The 22,920-nt window shown below is 39.6% G+C and overlaps 1 protein-coding gene across 6 annotated transcripts in view; it reads left to right on the top strand.

The window, feature by feature from the left end:
* The window catches only part of LOC128684986 (genetic suppressor element 1), a 630,479-nt gene extending 609,910 nt beyond the window's left edge, over positions 1-20,569 (top strand). For all 6 annotated transcript variants that reach the window (XM_053771397.2, XM_053771399.2, XM_070103847.1 and 3 more), the window contains 2 exons: positions 5,896-6,034; positions 16,950-20,569. In XM_053771397.2, coding sequence (XP_053627372.2) covers positions 5,896-6,034; positions 16,950-18,046 — 1,236 coding nt within the window. In that variant the 3' untranslated portion in view covers positions 18,047-20,569. The remainder of the gene's footprint in view (positions 1-5,895; positions 6,035-16,949) is intronic.
* The last annotated feature ends 2,351 nt before the right edge of the window (positions 20,570-22,920 follow it).

Raw genomic sequence — 22,920 nt, forward strand, 5'->3', positions numbered from 1 at the left:
TTGAAAAAACCTCATCAGGACCCGGTGACTTATTTTGCTTCAGTCGGTCTATCTGCTTCACAACCATTTCACTAGTGACTGTGATGTTACATAATTTATGTTCTTCTGGCCCACTATAAAAATTAATTACTGGAATATTATTAGTGTCTTCCTGTGTAAAAACAGAGAGAAAATAATTATTTAAAATCGAGCACATTTCATTCCCTTTGTCAGTAAGATGCCCATAGTTATTTTTAAGGGGACCTATCTTATCTCTAACTTTTGTTCTATAGACCTGGAAAAAACTTTTTGGGTTAGTTTTAGAATCCCTAGCAACTTTAATTTCATAGTCCCTTTTAGCTTTTCTTATCCCCTTTTTAATGTCCCTCTTAATGTCAATATACTGATTCATAAGATGACCCTCACCTCTTTTGATACGCTTATAAATTCCTTTCTTATGACCTAATAGATATTTCAGCCTATTATTCATCCATTTTGGGTCATTTCTATTTGATCTAATTTCTTTATACGGGATAAACGTTCTTTGAGCCTCATGTATAGTGTTCAGAAAACTGTCATATTGATAGCTCTCTTCGTTACCCCAGTCAACAGATGATAAGTGTTCTCTAAGCCCATCGTAATCTGCTAAGCGAAAATCTGGGACTGTTACTGAGTTATCCCTACTATCATAGTTCCATTCAATGCTAAATGTAATTGATTTGTGGTCGCTAGCACCCAGTTCCTCTGAAACTTCTAAATTATTAACAAGGGATTCATTGTTTGCCAGAACTAAGTCAAGCAGGTTATTACCCCTTGTAGGTTCTGTCACAAACTGCTTCAAAAAACAATCCTGATCTACTTCTAAGAAGTCGTATAATTCTAAATTCCCAGTCAAGAAATTCCAATCAATATGACTAAAGTTAAAGTCTCCTAGAATTACTACATTATCGTGCCTTGTGGCCTTAACAATTTCCTCCCATAGTAGTCTGCCTTGGTCCCTATCTAAGTTTGGGGGATGGTATATCACTCCTAAAATCAGTTTTTCATGGCCCTCCGAAAATTCTATCCAAACAGACTCTGTATGTGTTACTTCAGACTTAATTCCCGTTTTTATGCAACAGTTCAAGCGATCTCGGACATACAATGCCACCCCACCCCCCTTCCCGATACTTCTATCTACTTGGAACAATTTAAAACCCTGAATGTGACATTCCCCAGGCATGTCCCGACTTTTTGAATTAAACCACGTCTCAGTTAAGGCAAATACATCAATGTTACCTGCACTAGCAACTAATCTCAACTCATCCATCTTATTCCTAGCACTACGGCTATTAGCATAATAAACATTGAAACACTCTCCTTTCTCTTTACCCTTCCTGCTCATTTCTGTTTTTCTACTAAACCTATTACTGTCCTTATCACCCAATGTCACTGGCTTTTCAATATCTACCTCGTTCTGCTTATTACTAGTTCCCCTAGAACTCATAATATTACTACACTGCGACTTCACTGTTTTCCTGCCAAAACCCATACCACTAACTATTCCTAGTTTAAAGTCTTAACAGCTCCCTCCACTGCAGTTGCCAGTGCTCCCACCCCAGACCTAGATAAGTGAACCCCATCCCTGGCATACATGTCATTTCTGCCATAGAAGAGATCCCAGTTGTCAATGAATGTTACCGCATTTTCCTTACAGTATTTGTCCAGCCAGCAATTGACACTAATTGCCCTGGACAACCATTCATTTCCAACTCCTCTCCTTGGCAAAATACCACATATGACAGGGTTCCCACCCTTCCTCCTAATTATTTCTATTGCTGACCTATACCTGCTAATCAGGTCTTCACTCCTACGTCTGCCAACATCGTTGCCTCCAGCACTGAGACAGATAATAGGATTGCTCCCATTACCTCTCATGATGTCATCCAGACGGCTAACAATATCCTCCATCCCAGCCCCAGGAAAGCAAACCCTCTGTCTCCTATTCCTGTCCTTCAAGCAGAACGCCCTATCCATATACCTAACTTGGCTATCCCCAACAACAACAATATTCTTACCTTCCTTGGTGTCGTTCGTCATGACGTTCCCAGTAGTCGACTCACATTCATCGGGTAGCACTGAGAATGTATTAGATGTTTCCACAACAGTTTCCACGGCAGTCTCTTTCTTCTTCATCGTTTCTACCTTTCCATTCGTCTTCTTGATCGTCAACTTCGTTCCCTGCTGTCCAGCCACTAACCAGTTTCCTTTCTTGACCTGAGGACTCAAAACAGGACTACTACGAATCTTCTTGTTTTCCTCGGTCAGTCGCCGAATCTCCATCTTCGCCATCCTCAATTCTTCCTTAAGCTGTTGGTAAAGTTGCTCGATGGGGAGCATCTTGCTTCAATTCGTAGAGAGCGCTCAAACAGGTCTTCACAGAGCTAAGTACACGTCACCACTGAGCTAAGTACACGTCACCACTGGGGGAAATATAATACAATACTGCTTCCTTGTTGAACCATGAACAATCATAAAATACATGAAAACGTCATAAATTGTACTAAATACATACATGTTATGGTTTAATTACATGTATGTTATTAAATACCACTGCCTCCACCACTGAGAGTCCCTACTACCCTCCCTCCAACCCCGCAACTGGCAGCCAGCCCTCCCACCACCCAGTGTGGCGAGTGTTTTGTTTGTTCATTATTTGCTATTAAACTACAGTATAAATAATGTAAACACATTCATGACTGCTTATTGGAATGGCTATTTGGACAGGTATTGGATGGTGACATCATGTGTTCACTCTTGAACACAGCAAAGAATCAAACATTTCTGCTGCTGCTAATAATAACAATAGTAATAATAATAATAATAATAATAATAAATGCGATAGAATTGAACAAGGAAATTGTACAAAAATGTGAGGGAGTGGTTGACACATCATCAGTGTGGCTTTGTTTATGCTGGAGTGAGCATTAGTCTCCGTGCTCTTCCAAACATTTCACAATAATTCACTGTGTTTGGCGCTTGTAGATTGAGTGCAACTGGAGTGGTAGAGGCAGTGGTTGAGGAAGCAGTTGAGGCAGTGGGTGAGGCAGTGGGTGAGGCAGCGGTTGAGGCGCTGGTAGAGGCAGCGGTTTAGGCAGGGGTTGAGGCAATGGTGGAGGCAGCAGTTGAGGCAGTGGTATTTAATAACATGTTATAAATAATAATAATACATATTATTAACAGTTATTATTTTTATTATTAACATGTATGTTATTAAATACCACTGCCTCAACCACTGCCTCAGCCGCTGTCTCATCCACTGCCTCAACCGCTGTCTCACCCACTGCCTCAACTGCTGTCTCGCCCACTGCCTCACCCACTGCCTCAACCACTGCCTCGACCACTGCCTCACCCACTGCCTCATCCACTGTCTCACCCACTGTCTCACCCACTGTCTCACCCACTGCCTCACCCACTGCCTCAACTGCTGCCTCGCCCACTGCCTCTACCACTCCAGTCGCACTCAATCTACAAGCACCAAACACAATGAATTATTGTGAAATGTTTGGAAGAGCACGGAGACTAATGCTCACTCCAGCATAAACAAAGCCACACTGACGATGTGTCAACCACTCCCTCGCATTTTTGTACAATTTCCTTCTTCAATTCTATCGCATTTATTATTATTATTATTATTATTACTATTGTTATTATAAGCAGTAGCAGAAATGTTTGATTCTTTGCTGTGTTCAAGAGTAAACACATGATGTCACCATCCAATACCTGTCCAAATAGCCATTCCAATATGCAGTCATGAATGTATTTACATTATTTATACTGTAGTTTAATAGCAAATAATGAACAAACAAAACACTCGCCACACTGGTGGGAGGGCTGGCTGCTAGTTGCGGGGGTCGGAGGGAGGGAAGTAGGGACTCGCAGGTGGCAGGAAACTTAAATATGATTTGGCGGCTGGGAATTTGGAGGCTGGGAATTTGGCAGTTGGGAATTCGCGAATGTGTGAAGCCCGCGAAAGTTGAAAACGTGAATGTTGAGGGAGACCTGTATTTGTTATATTTGCTATTTTCCAATCTTTGGCCTTTATTGATATATTGAGGATCTGAAGAATTTAGTATTTATAGTTATGTTGCATTGGGTTCCAGTTCCTTTGAAGCATCAAGTTTCAGCAAGTCTTCTCACTTCCTAACTAGTCATCTAGATGCTTGATGGACTGTTTGCTGTGTCTTTCCTTCCATCTCTTCTGGAATTTTCTCAATTGAAAGTAAATTGTGGGATCTTTTATTGAGCTCATTTCATGCCTCCCTGCAATTCTTGTGTTTTCCTTTCATTCTTCACTCTTGTCACATGATTCATTATTATACTTTTACTTCAGATGTGGCTATTTAGAAGCTCTGGTTGGACAGAAGCATTAAACAACTTTTGAAAAGTAATAATGTTGGTAGAATTACCAACAATATGTAAAGTAAAAGGACACAAGTGCAACTAATATGACATTTTATTGTGGCAACGTTTCGCTCTCCAGGAGCTTAGTCAAGCCGTTACGGCTTGACAAAGCCGGAATAGAAAACAGGGACTTACTGAGCACACTGTAAAATACAGTCAAATAATCACTTTTTAAGTTTCTAATCAGTAACTCATCTGACTGTCTTAGTCATAGTGAAATACTGACTGTGCTTAGAAGGTTGACTGCTTTCTTTGGATGTAACATAGGCCTTAGACAGGGAATTGTAATGTCACCATGGTTCAATATATTTATAGATGGAGTTGTAAGAGAAGTGAATGCTCGGGTGTTGGCAAGAGGTGTGGGGTTAAAAGATAAAGAATTTAACACAAAGTGGGAGTTGTCACAGTTGCTTTTTGTTGATGATACTGTGCTTTTGGGAGATTCTGAAGAGAAGTTGCAGAATTTGATTGATGAGTTTGGTAGGGTATGTAAAAGAAGGAAATTAAAAGTGAATATAGGAAAGAGTAAGGCGATGAGGAAAAAAAGATTAGGTAATGGAAGATTGGATATCAGATTGGAGGGAGAGAGTATGGAGGAGGTGAATGTATTCAGATATTTAGGAGTGGACGTATTATCAGCAGATGGGTCTATGAAATATGAGGATAAATCATAGAATTGATGAGGGAAAAAGGTGAGTGGTGCACTGAGGAGTCTGTGGAGACAAAGAACTTTATCCATGAAAGCAGAGGAAAATGTATGAGAGCATAATTATACCAATGTTCTTGTATGGGTGTGAGGCATGGGTTGTGAATGTTGCAACAAGGAGAAGGCTGGAGGCAGTGGAGATGTCATGTCTGAGGGCAATGTATGGTGTGAATATAATGCAGAGAATCTGTAGTTGAGAGATTAATAGGAGGTGTGAGATTACCAAAACTATTATCCAGAGGGCTGAGGAGGGGTTATTGAGATGGTTTGGACATGTAGAGAAGATGGAACAAAATAGAATGACTTCGAGAGTGTATAAATTTGTAATGTAGGGAAGGTGGGGTTGGGGTCGGCCTAGGAAAAGTTGGAGGGAGAGGGTTAAGGAGATTGTGTGTGGCACTCTGAAGGAGGGGTGTTAATGTTGCAGTTTTATAACTGTAGTGTAAGCATGCCTCTGGCAAAACAGTGATGGAGTGAATGATGAAAGTTTTTCTTTTTCGGGTCACCCTGCCTTGGTGGGAAATGGCTGTGTTAATAAAAAAATATTATCCATTTAGGTGACAATTAGTTACTTGATTTAGTAGTGAGTTATTTTAGTCCTCTGTTTATATTCATCCATTTGGTTGCATTGTTCATTTCCCATATTACATTTGTAATTCATTCATTTATTATAAGACATTTATCTACTTGTAATAACACAGCAGAAAAACATGGTACTAATAAGAGGGAAGTTATACAACTTTCCTAACAACATTTTGACTTGACAGATGGTGATTAGCAGAGGTAGCACGAAAGCTCACATGAAAGATGCCATTATTATGTCATTACCACCAGAAGATGACCCACTGTTGGCAGGCCTACAGGGGGTTGATACTGTTATTGAACATTTCATAAAAAATGCACAAGGTATGTATTCCAATCTTTTGCTCATTAGAGAGGTCATTTATAACTTAGTTTGAAAGATACACGAGTGAGAATGCTTAGATGTGAGTTGAATTTGCCTGATATGGGCCAGTTGACCTACTCTGCTTTTTCTTATTTGTTCATAAATTTTGATAAAATAAAAAATTTGAAAATTGTGATTATGGTATTAACACTTTACCAGGGGTTGATGTAAGTATTATCAGTTATTATCATCATTGTTCATGGCAGCTGTTGATCAATCTTTTTGCCAGCAGAGGTTGAGTCCCTGTCCACTATTCCTCCCAAAGTCTACATACTGACATTATATTTTGCATCATAGAAAGCAACATGTTCCCTCATTGACAGCTTTCAGAGAAGGATAATGTTTACAGTCAATTAACTTATGACCACCCCCATAAGCTGATGGAAATTTTTTTGATGTACATTTGTGTGCCTAGGGTGTGCCATAGCTCGATCACAAGCGCACTCAGTTCACACAGTGAGGTCCAAAGATCGAATCTCCGGTACCGCTGGAAAACATTAGGAACATGTTTCCATGAGATACCTGCTGTTCCTGTTCACCCATCAGTATAAAATTGGTACCTGGGTGTTAGTTAATTGGTGTAGGTTGCATCCTGGGACAAAACTGACCTAATTTGCCCAAAACGCTCAGTATAACAAGCGGTTTTCTATATAGTAGTATGCCATTGATGTCAGCTAGGCCTGTGTACCTTGTACATGCACTTGTAAAAATAAAGATACAGCCTCTCCTCGCTTACTGACAACTTGAAGTTACAATGGGCTCTCTGATTAGTCATTATTGTATACTGTATGAGAACTTGGGTCATGAACGGGCAGCTCAGCGTCAAGCATCTGAATCTCCTTCCTACAGCCTCTCAGTACACTAGTTTTCACAATCTCCAAGACTACATATTTGTGCGCTTTCCTGTTCTTTTTCCCTCTTGGAAGAGGAAAAACAATAGGAAAATGGAAGAAGTACAAAAGAAGTTCATTGTAAAGGGGTTAGTGATGCGTCTCAGCATCAAGCAATCTCCAAGACTACATATTTCGTCTATAAATTTGAACTTTGTTGTGCATCCCATAATAGAAGAGTGCAGCAGCACTTGAAAGAGGAAAAACAAGAGGAAAATGGAAGTATAAAAAGTTCATAGTAGAGAGGTTAGTTGGTGTGTTCATCTGTGTTTACATTCTCAGTGTATTGTGTCAGGTTAAGAAATGATTAAATTCGGTGAACAAGGTATGTCGATGGTAATTATAATTAACCCGTAAATGGTCCAAGCAGATCTACATTCACATGCGTAGTGCTCCAAAAGTAGATCTACTTTTTTTCACATATTTTCAAATATAACAAAAAAAAAAAAGTAGATCAAAGTTTTTTTTACACGTTTTCAAATGTAAAAAAAAAAAAAATTACTTTTTTTACATACTATCAAATGTTGAAAAAACATATATATACGTTTGGACCGTTTACGGGTTAATAATAATAATGGCTCTAGAGTGCTTTAAATGTCAGTTACCACACCTATACAAAATACATATGACATTTAAAGTGCTCCAGAGCAATTATTTATTATAAATTATTATGAATTATTTTTTTAAATTATAAATTATTACCATCGACATATCTTGTTCACTGAGTTTAATCTTTTCTTAAGATGCCATGAGACAGGATAGCATACAACAAAAAAAAAAAAAAAAAAACACGCTGTTTTTATGTTTTTTCTTATAGGAATGTTTGCCCTGATGTAAACACAGTTTTCTTTCATTATAGACCAAAGGTATACCCCACTCCCATAATATGGCATATATTACAGTGGACCCCCGCATAGCGACTTTAATCCGTGCAAGAGGGCTCATTGTTATGCGAAATGATCGGTATGCGAATGAATTTTCCCCATAAGAAATAATGGAAATCAAATTAATCCGTGCAAGACACCCAAAAGTATGAAAAAAAAAATTTTACCACATGAAATATACATTTTCCTACACACAAAGAGAAGGATACATGCACAATAGTAGAGTAGTACATGCACAATATATATTGTGCATGTACTACTCTACTAAATGAAGAATAAATGACACTTACCTTTATTGAAGATGCAGCAATGACTGATGAGACACTGTGTCCTGGGAGTGCCTTTTCCTCCTGAGTACTGTAGGTCCTGTTTGGTATTTTCTTCCAGAACAGGCCTTATCACACTGTGTATGCCACTACGATTCTTAAATCTCTCAAACCAACCTTTGCTGGCTTTAAATTCACCAATATGAGCACTAGTTCCAGGCGTTTTTCCCTGTTCACCTGGGTGTTAGTCGACTGGTGTGGGTTGCATCCTGGGAGACAAGATTAAGGACCCCAGTGGAAATAAGTTAGACAGTCTTCGATGACACTGACTTTTTTGGGTTATCCTGGGTGGCAAATTCTCTGGGGTTAATTGTTTCTTGGTATTCTCAATAAGCCACACCAACAACGGTGCTACAGCAGCAGACGATGCTGCAGCAGCAGCAGCAGACGATGCTACAGCAGCAGCAGATGGTACTACAGCAGCAGCTGACAGTGCTACAGCAGCAGCAGACGATGCTACAGCAGCAGCAGACAGTACTACAGCAGCAGCAGACGGTACAGCAGCAGCTGACGGTGGTACAGCAGCAGCAGCAGCTGACAGTGCTACAGCAGCAGCAGACGGTACTACAGCAGCAGCAGCTGACGGTGGTACAGCAGCAGCAGCAGCAGCTGACAGTGCAGCAGCAGCTGACGGTGGTACAGCAGCAGCAGCAGCTGTACCACCAATAGTAGTGATGGTTGATTGGGGTTTATTATACAACCTGGCCAGCTCGGAGACACGCACTCCACTTTTATACTTATCAATGATCTTTTTCTTCATCTCTATAGTAATTCTCACCCTTATTGCTGTAGGGTTGGCACTAGAAGCTTTCTTGGGGCCCATGGTCACTTATTTTGCAGATAAAATCACCAAAAACACTGTAATAATACGAAATGTTCCGATTGTATGCTTGGATGTTACCGCGGAGGCTGGCTGGTAAACAATGCCACCGGCGGCACATGCGAGGCTGGCTAAGGGCGCACATTGGACGCGTCTCGGACGAAGAGCGGTGAGCGGGTTTTTGAGCGGTATGCGAGGCAAAATTTTTGCGATAAAAGCGAGCGGTATGCGGATTGTACGTTATGTGATGGCGACGGTATGCGGGGGTCCACTGTATTAATTTTGGCATCTTTATTACAATTCTAGGGTATTTATCATGTTTCTGAAATAAGTTTGGAATAAATGTGATAGATAGATATTAATCTGTTCCTCAGAGCTCATTGTAAGCCGAAATTATCGTTAGCCGAATTAATTTTCCACATAAGAAATAATGGAAATCAAATTAATCGGATCGTTCCTGACACCCCAAAGTATGAAAAAAAAAAATTTTTACCACATGAAATATTAATTTTAATACACACAATCTGAAGAAGACATGCACAATTACTACTCTACTAAGAATAGAATACAAGACACTTACCTTTATTGAAGATCTGGTGATGATTGATGGGATGGGAGGAGGAGAGAGTGGAAGTTATTGTTTAGGAGGGGAATCCCCTTCCATTAGGACTTGAGGTAGCAAGTCCTTTTCCAGGGTTACTTCCCTTCTTTTAATGCCACTAGGACCAGCTTGAGAGTCACTGGACCTCTGTCGCACAACAAATCTGTCCATAGAGCTCTGTACCTCCCATTCCTTTTAGACTTTCCAGAAATGGGCCATAACATCGTCATTATACAGGTTGCCAACACGGCTTGTAGTAGCTGTGTCAGGGTGCTTTTCATCCATAAAGGTTTGCAGTACAACCCACTTTGCACACATTTCCTTTAATCTCTCTTTTCAATTCCATACTAATTCTCGCCCTTTTTACCATAGGGATTGCACTAGAAGCTTTCTTGGGGTCCATGGTGACTTATTTTGCAGTTACAAGCACTAAAAACACTGGGATAATGTGAAATATACCGAATGTATGCTTAGATGCGACCGCACTGGCTGGCTTGTAAACACTGGCACTGATGCCACACGTGGGAGGCGTCCCGGACAAATCATGTAAGGCGAGTTCTTTTATCGTGAGGCGAGGCAAAATTTTTGCTTTCAAATGCTTCGTATGGCGGATTTAACGTAATGCGATGCGTTTGTAAGGTGGGGGTCCACTATATTAGCATAATTAACCCTTTCAGGGTCCAGAGGCCAAATTTCAAAGTGTTCACCAGTGTCCAAGAATTTTCAAAAAATAATTGTTATTTTTTCTTATGAAATGGTAGAGAATCTTTTTCTGAAGGTAATAAAACAAAAAGTACAAAATTTGATGGAAAAATGACGAAATTATGCTCTTGCGAATTTTGATGTGTCAGCGATTTTGCCGACTTCAACTCCCACTTTAGGCCAGTTACATTATTCCAGTCGGCCAAATTCTTAGCTATTTCACTAGTATTACTTCTATTTTATCGATTGAGCACAAGAAATCGCCAAGTCAACTGTTTCAACTACAAAATAAAGTGATCAGAAATTGGTAATTTGGCCAATTTAACGCAAAATTCAAAATATTCCAATTTCAAAATAGGGTCCAGAATAAACAGTGCAGGCATTCCTGGCACTAGACTAATATTTCCTCTGTTCATTAGTTACATTTTCATACTTTGCAAATGAATTCCATTTTGATTTTTTATTCACATAATGAATTTTTATTCAAACCAAAAAATAGAAGATTTACTGTTATGCAATATTGTAATAATTGTATAAATAATATCACCACATTTGTGAATGTATATTAGACCCACTAGCTGGCGTGTATTAGACGTGTGAGGTCATTTGTTTGTTCTTGAACATCAGCAAAAATTTAACATTTCCGTTACTTTGAGCTCAGTTTCAAGCCATTTCCAGTACTAAAACCGATCAAAATCATCTTTATTTCTGTATTGTACCTTCCATTCTATCAAATGAGACCAAGAAATCGCAAATACAACTATAAAAAGCATACGAAAAAACACTGCAAATTGCAGTCGGTTTGAATAAAAAATTACGGTCTCTGTTTTTTCTCATTATGCACTGTGTACTGCAGGATTTGTTTTGTGGTGCACACATACCACAGATGTATTCTCTCATATCTAGGCCCAAATTTACCATTCACAGCTTATCAGAGCGAGCTGAGCTCATGACGTAGATCTATGGTTTGGACCCTCAACGTAAAGCCGTAGATCAATGGCACGGACCCTGAAAGGGTTAAACAACATTTTATTAGTGCCACGGCTAGCATCTGACACCCATGACGACTCGCCAGATACTGAATGCTCCTGCTGGCCTCTTCCTCTCTCCTATAGCTCCTCCCACCTCATAACAATGTTAGATGGTGAATTTAATGTGTATTACAGAAATTTTTTTATTTTTTAAATTTAAAAAAATAAAAAAAAATTGAAAAGTTATTACATGTTCAGATGTACATTACTTGCTGCATTATAAAAATAATTTTTGTAAAATGGCTATAATTCTTTGTAGAAACATGTTACAAAGATGATACTTATACCAAAATGTTACCAGATTCTTAAGCTGCTTTTCTGTAAGCTTAAATCGTATATATACGTGTTACATGCCAATGTTTTCAACGTATTAATATGCCAAAATTCTAGCGGCTTCAAATCAAGTGGGAGAAAGCTGGTAGAAAGTGGTGTGGAGGTAGGAGTATCAGACGATAAAACTGCAAAAGCATTAAAAACTGGGGTGACTGTGGAAGACATGGACGCAGGGGGATTGGGAGGACTGTCATGGTTGGAGGTCTGCGGGCTACTTGAGCATACGGGACATAAAGAAGTTTTCCTTGAAGGTGGAGCTGAGAGACTGCCATAGTGTAAGTAAGGCCCTCGTGCTCCTTAAGGTAATGGATCTCTCATTTGTTACAATAGACCTGGCACCGGCGGGAAAAGGAAGGATAAGGTTCCTTGCAATTGAGACGAGGGAGGAAGACTACAAGACATATTGGAATGATCTGCTGCATCGCAGATCAGGCATTCTGCCACAGATCTGCAGTGTTTAGCGGGGTGCCCAAAACGCCAGCAAGTACGGCACTGTTGGGGGATGGGAACTACTCGGCGGACCTCTAAACAATGGCCTGAAATATAGACAGAGGATGGAAGTTCACGGCAGTCGAAGGTTAAACGAGTGATGTTACTAGGAAAGTGCCTTCACCCACAAGCAGGCAGGATGTATCTACCTACCTTTAGAATAGGGAGGTTTTGAAGGACTAATTGTTCTAAAATATCGCCACAAGACAAAAAAAATCATTCTGTACAATGGTGCGTAGTAAGACCACAGTACCACTGCAAGAATTAAGAGTAGCGTGCTTACGAACGGTGACTGGTATGTTATCTATGGAAGTGATGTGGGAGAGCGCACAAGCTTGCTCTGAATTCTGTACAGTTACGACATATGCACCGCTTCGAAGAGCGTGGAAAGATGTATTTTAGCCAATGTGCCTTAAAAGAGCTTTACCAATTCCACGATCAGACAGATAATTCGTTTGAGACATTGTTTGTAAAGAAAAGAATTTTGTCCATTGCGCACTCATTAGCCTGGTACGCAAAGGTAGCCAGTGTCGTGTAGGTCGTTTTTGTGGGATCATCGATGAACTGTCATCAGTAGGGTGTCTTGGACATTTAGTAGTACTGTGGGTGGTCCAAAAACTGTCGCACCATATTTGGGGAGGCCGGACGCTTTGTGAAAGGCATGCTAGAAGTAGCGTTATGAACAAAAATGGGTGACCTTGCAGCACCTGAAGCAGGTGATGAAGCGTCACTGGCAGAAGGTACAGGGGTATGAGAAGTCAAGAGAATGGACCGATAATGAAGCCGGGTCAGAACAGGGTGTGGGATCAGAATGGGGCCTGGGAGGAGGAAGGGTTTCACTGGATGAAGATTCCATGATAATAGGTGCATCTTCTTTCTTTTTATTTTAAGAAAAAAAGAAAGAAGGAAAGAAAAAAAAAAAAGGGACAGTCGCTAGGAGGCATGGAGGGGCCAAAAGCTCCCCCCCCCTCATCCGAGTGCCTCAAGCCCACCAGTGGTGATGATGCAGCGTGGAACGCATGCCATACCCTACCCTTCACTCCAGTAAACCAGTGCTCCGGGATAGCAGCCTCACATCTACCGAGCTACCTCGGCGGACAAAATAAAGGGCGATCGGCAACCCGCCAAAAAGCATACTCCCTTCAGCCGCAACCTCCCAGAACTGACAGGCAGCTTCCGGAGATACACCCATTACCCGAAGGGCACCCCGCCCTCTTCCCGGAAATCTAGGAAGGGAGCAGGGCACCTTCAGATAATTCAGATTCTACAGCAAACCACACCACCCCTGAGGGACCTCACAGAGTGGGACAAACCTTGGCACACTACCTCCTACCTAGAAACTGTAATGCCAGAGGGGCGGATCCCAGAGGCTACAAATGGGACAGGAAACAAGGGGAGGATGGGGAGAGGGGAGGAAAGGGGAAAAAAGGGGGAGTATGGGGAGGATTGGGGGGTAATTAGGTTTGGTCAGAGGAAGAAGACCAAGAGCTCCAATTCCTCAGACCGATATCCTCTTTACCGCTGCAAGGAGCCCCCCTTAAAGAGGACCATCGGGAAAAGATTCTATCATTTCATAAGAATTTTTTTTTTTTTTGAATATTTTGCGACACAAGGGACATACTACAGGATTTGGGGTCTCTACCGTCAAAGGGGTTAATATTTCACCATTTGGCATCGTTACAAAGTGGGCAGAGCAATAGCAGAGGGAGAAACGAGCATTGTCTCAGTAACTCATGATTGCCCATATAAAATATTGTATAATTATACTATATTATTACTATCAGTAAAGGTTATTTGTCATATTTATTCCAGAATAATATTAGGTATAACATTAACAGAAGCATGATTATTATTATAATCAAAGAAAGAGCTAAACCAACAAGGATCATGCAGCTAGGTGGAGAGGGGATCAGAGGTAAAGGGAGAAAAGGGCTGGAAGGGATGCTAAGGGCTATGTGTCAAAGTTCGTACAGTAAAGCAGTTGCCGATAAAAAGTCAAAAAGTGAATGCAAGTCAAAGGCAGGTCAGCAGCGTCGTTGGAGGTAAATCCTGTGAGCTCGCTGGTAAACCAGGCAATTGACAAGAAAGTGAAGAACCAAAATAGGGACCCAACAAACCTCAGAGAGGAATAGGGCATCTTTCCATGAGATACCCATGGGTAAGGCATGTATGGCCATTGTGGAGCCAGGAGAGCGCAGTCTCCCGAGATGAACAATAGATTAAAATATCTGATTGGTCAAAAGAGAGGCATATATAGGCAAATCAAAAGAGGAGAGGGGCAATTAAGAAATCGATATATTCAGTTAGAGAGAAATAAAAAAGGGAATTAGAAAAGCAAAAAGAGATTATGAGGTTAAAGTTGCAAGAGAATCGAAGACTAACCCAAAAGGATTCTTTCAGGGACAAGATAGGCCCACTCAAAAGTTCCTCGGGTCAGCTCACTGACAGTGATAAGGAAATGTGTAGAATTTTTAACACATACTTCCTCTCAGTTTTTACACAGGAGGATACCAGCGATATTCCAGTAATGATAAATTATGTAGAACAGGACGATAATAAACTGTGCACGATTAGGGTCACAAGTGACATGGTCCTTAGGCAAATAGATAAATTAAAACCTAACAAATCCCCAGGCCCTGATGAACTGTATGCAAGGGTTCTAAAGGAATGTAAAGAGGAGCTTAGCACACCTTTGGCTAATCTTTTCAACATATCACTACAAACTGGCATGGTGCTAGATAAGTGGAAAATGGCAAATGTGATACCTATTTTCAAAGCTGGTGACAGGTCCTTAGCTTCAAACTATAGACCAATAAGCCTAACCTCCATAGTGGGAAAATTTATGGAATCAATAATTGCCGAGGCAGTTCGTAGCCACCTTGAAAAGCATAAATTAATCAACGAATCTCAGCATGGTTTTACAAAGGGGCGTTCCTGCCTTACGAATTTATTAACTTTTTTCACTAAGGTATTTGAGGAGGTAGATCATGGTAATGAATATGATATTGTGTATTTGGACTTCAGTAAGGCTTTTGACAGGGTCCCACATCAGAGACTATTGAGGAAAATTAAGGCACATGGAATAGGAGTTGAATTTTTTTCCTGGATAGAGGCATGGTTGACAAATAGGCAGCAGAGAGTTTGCATAAATGGGAAGAAATCAGAGTGGGGAAGCGTCACGAGCGGTGTTCCACAGGGGTCAGTGTTGGGCCCCCTGCTGTTCACAATCTACATAAACGACATAGATGAGGGCATAAAGAGCGACATCGGCAAGTTTGCCGATGACACCAAAATAGGCCGTCGAATTCATTCTGACGAGGACATTCAAGCACTCCAGGAAGATTTGAATAGACTTATGCAGTGGTCGGAGAAGTGGCAGATGCAGTTTAATATAGACAAATGCAAAGTTCTAAATGTTGGACAGGACAATAACCATGCCACATATAAACTAAATAATGTAGATCTTAATATTCCGGATTGCGAAAAAGATTTAGGAGTTCTGGTTAGCAGTAATCTGAAACCAAGACAACAGTGCATAAGTGTTCACAATAAAGCTAATAGAATCCTTGGCTTCATATCAGGAAGCATAAATAATAGGAGTCCTCAGGTTGTTCTTCCTTGGTTAGGCCTCATTTAGATTATGCTGCACAGTTTTGGTCACCGTATTACAGAATGGATATAAATTCTCTGGAAAATGTACAAAGGAGGATGACAAAGTTGATCCCATGTATCAGAAACCTTCCCTATGAGGATAGACTAAGGGCCCTGAATCTGCACTCTCTAGAAAGACGTAGAATTAGGGGGGATATGATTGAGGTGTATAAATGGAAGACAGGAATAAATAAAGGGGATATAAATAGTGTGCTGAAAATATCTAGCCTAGACAGGACTCGCAGCAATGGTTTTAAGTTGGAAAAATTCAGATTCAGGAAGGATATAGGAAAGTACTGGTTTGGTAATAGAGTTGTGGATGAGTGGAACAAACTCCCGAGTACAGTTATAGAGGCCAGAACTTTGTGTAGCTTTAAAAATAGGTTGGATAAATACATGAGTGGATGTGGGTGGGTGTGAGTTGGACCTGATAGCTTGTGCTACCAGGTCGGTTGCCGTGTTCCTCCCTTAAGTCAATGTGACCTTACCTGACTAGGTTGGGTGCATTGGCTTAAGCCGGTAGGAGACTTGGACCTGCCTCGCATGGGCCAGTAGGCCTTCTGCAGTGTTCCTTCATTCTTATGTTCTTATGAGAAGCACGATAAAGACGCCCAAATTAATAAAAACTGACATTATACCATTACAGAAAACGTTGTTATGCGCCTGAAGGGTACCTATAGAAGATCACTCTTATTTTGTGCAAAATGTGCATTTTTCTAAACAAAAAAAAAAAAAGTAATCAGCTACGCATGCATATCCTAGAATATCTTGGAAGTAAGTCATTGACCTATTTCATGTTGTAATACTGTTAATAATAAAAAGATTGAAAGGAATTTCCTAGCAAACAAACTGAATGTTTTAAATTTGGGTGGTGACATTTTTGAAATGTCAGTAAGGGGTGATTACTCGATTAGCAACGAATTTGTTTACCAATGTGGTCTTAACCCTTTGGAATGGAACTTTGTTGGTAAATGAGGAAAGGCTATATTATTATTAATATTATTATTATTATTAAAATTAAATTCTTTTAGCACTTCAAAATTACTGGTCCTGTTTTTTTCATATCCTTCACATTTTTTTTGTCATAATGAACTAAATTTTTTACTATAAATTTGAATTAAATATTAAAATACAATTAATTTCCACAGCTCAAGGAGGCAGCAACAACTCGGCTCTGCTTGAACATATAGAAGAGGTTCGGAGAAGTCAGCTGGCTGTCTGTCAAACTGCTCAGCTAGTGCAGGAACAAGTGGCTCAACTGGTTGCATCCCGTTCACAGTTAGAGGCTCATCGGTCAACCCTACATCACCATTTAGCAGCAATTACATCTCTCATAGCAAGCAGTACTAATCACTCTGCCACAACTACAGCTGCCTCTAATACAATTGGGAGCTCTCATACCACCATATCTAATGGGACACCAATCTCAGTGGGAGCTCCTGTGGCAGCTACTCAGCTGGGTGTAACTACTGGTACATATACATTGTCTACTGGGAACTGTACAACTAACACAGCCACCACTGCCACTAGCACTACCCCAGGTCTTTGTCATTCCATCCCCCTTACCACCACCACACCAACCCTAGTAGCTGGTCATCCAGTTTCTGCTGTTATAAACAGGAGTTTACATTCACTTGTGCCAACTGCATCTGTTATGTCTTGGGCTGGATTAGCTTCTCCCTTTCTTGGTAGTACAAACATTGCTCTGTCTTTGGAGGGTAAAGATGGAGTTTATTATTCTCATTTAACTAGTAAAGACAGTGGAAAAGATACAAAAACTGTTGTATCAAGTGCAAACACCTCAAAACCAAACAGAATATCAGTACCTCATGGGAATAAAAATTCATCCAGTAATCGGCACGGTTCAGGCAAAAGCCACAAACATGTCTCAGTTGAGACAACAAATAATTCTCCAATAAAATATAATGGAATACCCACAAATCTTCCTAAGCACATTTTTAAACCCCTTCAGCTCAGTGGGCCAAATACCAATACAACAAATACAAAAAAATCCTCCAAAACTGTAAACTATGCTCAGCCTTCTAATGTAACAGGACTTCCACAACCATCTGTAGCTCTTGTGTCCCCAACCACAACAGCAACTAGCCAAAATGGCTTAGTGCCACTGCCAATTATTCACAGCTCTGTCAGCAAGAATGGCAGAACAAACAAACCTCAGATTGGCTTTACACCATATTCAAAAACTTCTCCCACCAAAGTAACACAATCATGGATATCAAATTGAAATTAGTCCTGTACCATACTTAGATCAATCAGTTTGTAGATTAAAACCTCTTTCCATCGCAGATGTCTTTTTATAGACATTATAGAACCTTGTGAAGATTTGCCTGAGATGGTTTCTCAAACAGTATTCCATGTTTTAGCTCTGCCAAAGAACTTCATCTCATTATGTGAGAAATCCAGCTGCTAGTGTGGAGTGGATGGTTGTAGCATAATGTAAAAAGATCTCGCTAGTCAGGTATATTCCTTTTATAGACCACATGGAGATCTTTGAAAAGGCATTATTTTGACCAGCACTATAAAAATATGCAGCAAGTCACTAACACAAAAACCATAAAAATCTTTGAAAACTCTGTGGATAATTAAAATTTTCAAATGTTTTCACTTGAAAAGAGATTTCTTTCAGGAGAATTGCAATCTACCGATATTTGTTCAGCAGCCAACACCTTTATAAAAATTTCCTTTTATGCACAAAAGCATTGCCTTCATATATCCTGTCCTAATTGCACAAAGAGCGGTTTCACTTTCACGATTAGCATTTTTTTTTTTTTTTCAGGGTCTTGCTTGAGCACAAGTACAGCTATACTATTTATAATTTCAAACACACCATCAAAATTCTTATTTATAAATTTGTATCTCCAAAATTTCAGGAGGGTCACATGCTTCATTCCCATCAATGAGTTATATATACAGTGATGTGTGTATTTCTTTTCATGTACTGTATATATGTTGAGAGTATTTTGATCCCTATTTTAAGGACTTAAGTATTCTCGAGTAGTGATATACAAGTGTTATGCGGCCTTAATGATCCTTGCGGATTCAATAGGCTTTTACCCAAGCAAACCATTCATCTATTACCATCAACAAAATTTTTTGTTAGTAATTGAAGGTGCTGCCACGTTAAAATCTTAAAATCACAAATATTAGATACAGTAGTCATACCTCATATGCATCTTTATGCCTTCCCAAAAATGGGTAGCAAATCTTAAAAATTGCAAGTCCAGTTCATTAATAACCTAATGCATAGGATATTTCTGGAGCTCAAAGCTTGCACCCATTTATTAATATTTAGATTCTTGTCCTGCTATAATTTTAATATTACATTCTTGGGGAGGGGAGTGCTAAACTTGCAGGAGTCATACAGTGCCTTGGGAAATGGGAGGCAATCAGTTTCAGTTCAGGAAAAAGAGAGGATAAATCTAATTTCTTGAAGTAAGAACCTCACTGAAGGATCTTTTTATAATAAAATCAATTAAGGAACATCATTAAGAAAGTTAATATTTTACCACAACTCTCTATGAGTTACAATTGGAACCACAACAGCATTATGAAATGTATCATTGAAGAGTTATGATGCTGTATGACTTGTACAAGTTTAGCACTTGTAATACAAATGATGATAGTTAAAATTCAAGCTGCCAGAGCATTTACAAACTTTTCAACATATTAACATTTTATCAAAATTTAAAACAATGTAGTAAAAAACACTGGCCTTCAGTTTCTTCACTTGTTTGGCAACTTGACATTTTGGGTGCTGGTTGGTATAGTTTAATAATAGAGTATAGGTCAAAATGTGGTTTTTCAATTAATGTAATCGAGCTGGGAAGTCATAGGTTGAGGTAAGACTTAAAAATAAACAGTTGGCCTCGTGTCACCCTTTAACACTTGAATAAGGACAAGCATTCTTTTCTCGAGTCCCTTGGCTTCATTTTTTCAACCTTTTGCTTTCTCAAAGTTCAATGCCTTGAAATTTATACTAGTTTTTAGGTAATTTTTTTTAATGTGTCCCTGCATATTACCTTTGCATTTTCATATATTTTTCTTGAGTGCAGACATCTCTCTTATTCACGCACCAAATATACAAATGTCAGATGGTTAAATTATTTAAAGGTAGAGATGGTACTGCAGCAAATATATTTAAAATGTTCATGCATGCACCAAAACAAAAACAAAAAAAGGGGGGGGGGAGGGATGGGGAGGGGTTGCACAGCAAAGATTACTGGTATTTATAGTAAGTGGTATTCAGTTAATAAAAAAAAAAAAAATTTTCATTGGTCAATCAGGATAGGACAGATTTAGGAAGTGACTTTTCACATTCATATGTGCAAATCAACAAGTGGACAAATAGGTTGTTAGTGTATAGATGGCAATTAAGGTAAAGTTGGTTACTTATGAAGACCGTACAAGAATATTTCATTGGATGTTGAAATGGTGTTTGTGTTATTCCAGTTGAGGTTTGTATCGACTAAGATTATATGATCTGATTGATGCAAGACCATGGTGAGTGTGGATGAAGTGTGCCTATCATGAGTCATGTTTCTGTATTATGAATCATCCCATTTTCTGTATCTCCTATGGAAGTACTGTGATGTCTGAGTCAGTAGTTTGAATGTCAAGATGGCAGCCAGATATTTGCTATAATGAATTCAGATGCGGATGCCAAACTGCTGCCATCACAATTTTACTGACAGACCAAATATATCACATTTGTATTTATAAACCAAATAAAAATGAAACACAAATACAAGTTTTAATTCATTAATATAGAAAACTGCTACCAAATTAAAGAATATTTTTTTACTTGTTTACAAAAACATTTCCTAAACTCAAAAGGTCTAACAGAGCTACAAGGCCTATGGAGTACTGATGCCAGGGAAAGAAATGAGAGCTTGCTGGAGGACTTTTGTTCAAAGGAATGTGAACTATCCTCTTCCTCAAAACAAACCAGATTGCCCCTTGCCCCTTCCCCTCTTGTGGCCCTACTAGGCCTAGTGTGATGTAATGAACATCAAACAGCCAAAGAGTACAACTAGCTAACAATAGTGATAGTAAAAGTGATTCTTCTTTTTTTGGGTCACCTACCTCCATAGAAAATGGCTGGTGTTAAAATTCTTACCTTGAATTCTGTTTGCTGATTCATGTTGATCTTGACATTAGAACCCCTCAAGGAAGGTTCCTTGATGTTGGTGAGGGGCTCTTGATTTAGGGAATTGGATCTATGCTCCAGTTCCCCGAATTAAGCCTGAATGCCTTCCACATCCCCCCCAGGCGCTGTATAATCCTCCGGGTTTAGCGCTTCCCCCTTGATTGTAATAATAATAATTGACATTAGAAAGGGTTGCTATGGCCCTACTGGACTGAGGTGGATGATTGTGGTTGTTGGTCTGAGGTGGATGACTGTGGTTCTTGGGTCAAGGTGCATGACTGTGGTTCTTGATCTTAGGTTGTTGGTCTGAGGTGGATGACTGTGATTGTTGGTCTGAGGTAAATGACTGAGGCTCTTGGGCTGAGGTGGGTAACTGTGGTTCTTGGCTGAAGGTGGATGACTGGTTCTTAGGCTGAGGTGGCTGACTGCTTCCTGGGCTGAGGTGAATGGCTGTGGTTCTAGGGCTGAGGTGGACAGTTGTGGTTCTTGGGCTGTGGTTCTTGGGTCAAGGAGGATGGCTGTGGTTCTTGGGTCAAGGTGGATGGCTGTGGTTCTTGGGTCAAGGTGGATGGCTCTGGTTTTTTAAGGTCTCTAGTATTTCACTTAGATATAAGCTCTTTCTCCAAAGCTATATATTAAAACTTTATGACATTACAAAAAATTACACATTAACGCTTTAGGACGAATCAGTGAACTCCGACAAGGAAGACGCAAGTGTATGTACCCAGCGTGAGTTCCATTTTTATTTTTTGGAAGAGAAACAAGTCACATGGGGGCTACATCTGTGTAGTAGGAAGGGTGGGGAACAACTGCTATGTTTTTTTGGTTACAAAATGAAAAATTCCCACTCAAGATTCCATTCTGTTACAAAAAAAATAGCACCAATGCACTGTAAACAACAAAAAATGATTGTCTAACCTCAAAAGAATGACCAACTATACTTGATGATTGTCTAACCTCAAAAGAATGACCAACTATACTTGAACTTGCCACACTACTTCACAAAGTTTACTGTGCAGCATGATCTACACTGCTACCATATTTCACCAAGGAAGCATGTGAAAATTAAGTCGTACCAATGCAGCTTTTAATTCAGAGTGAACACAGCCAATAAGAGGAAAATGGTTATTTCATTAAGTATCATTAATTGCTGTTAACCCTTTCAGGGTCCAAAGGCAAAATCTGAAGGGGTGCCCCAGTGTCCAAGAATTTTTTTTTTTTCAAAAAAGTACAGAATTAAAGATTATGTTTTTGTGAAGGTAATAAAACAAAAACAAAAAACTTCTGATCAGTACTTACCGAGATACAGAGGTGAGAAGTTGACCCAAAATGACCAGGTGGCGGTAACATCAGCGATTTCCACAAACTCGCATTTCTTTATTTTACGTTTTTCATACTTTTTTCTTTTCTAATTTTTTCTTTTTCTAGTAACATTTGTGGCCTGTGAGACCAATACTGTATATAATGTATATATATACACTCACTGTATTGAACACAATAACCGCACTAAAGTTGTTATTATAACATTGTTTACCACATTTGTTTACAATAAACATGCACAAATATTGTATAATACTAATGTTCTATTACATATTTACATATGTACAGTCACTGGACATGGTTTTAGAACTGCTGCAGCTTGTGGAAGTCCTTGAAACAAGGTATCATGCACAGAGGGACCTTATTCCTCGCACATTAACCGAGTGTCTTTGCATCTTTGTTGCCGTCATTTTGTTTGTGCGCAGACAACACATCTCTTCTGAGCAAATTTCTTCTTAGTTGTAGGAAGCTGTATTATGAAGTGATCACCTTCCCTCCTCAAACGCTTGGGTATTTCCTGAGGAGTTCGAGGACGGTTTTGTATAGTAGGTGTTATTACCTAGTACGATCAGCTCCCAATGCAACCAATTATGTAAGTGTATTTATGTAAGTGCGTTTGTATGTGTATGTTT

The sequence above is a fragment of the Cherax quadricarinatus genome, chromosome 5, assembly GCF_038502225.1.
Source record: "Cherax quadricarinatus isolate ZL_2023a chromosome 5, ASM3850222v1, whole genome shotgun sequence".
Taxonomy (NCBI): Eukaryota; Metazoa; Arthropoda; class Malacostraca; order Decapoda; family Parastacidae; genus Cherax; species Cherax quadricarinatus.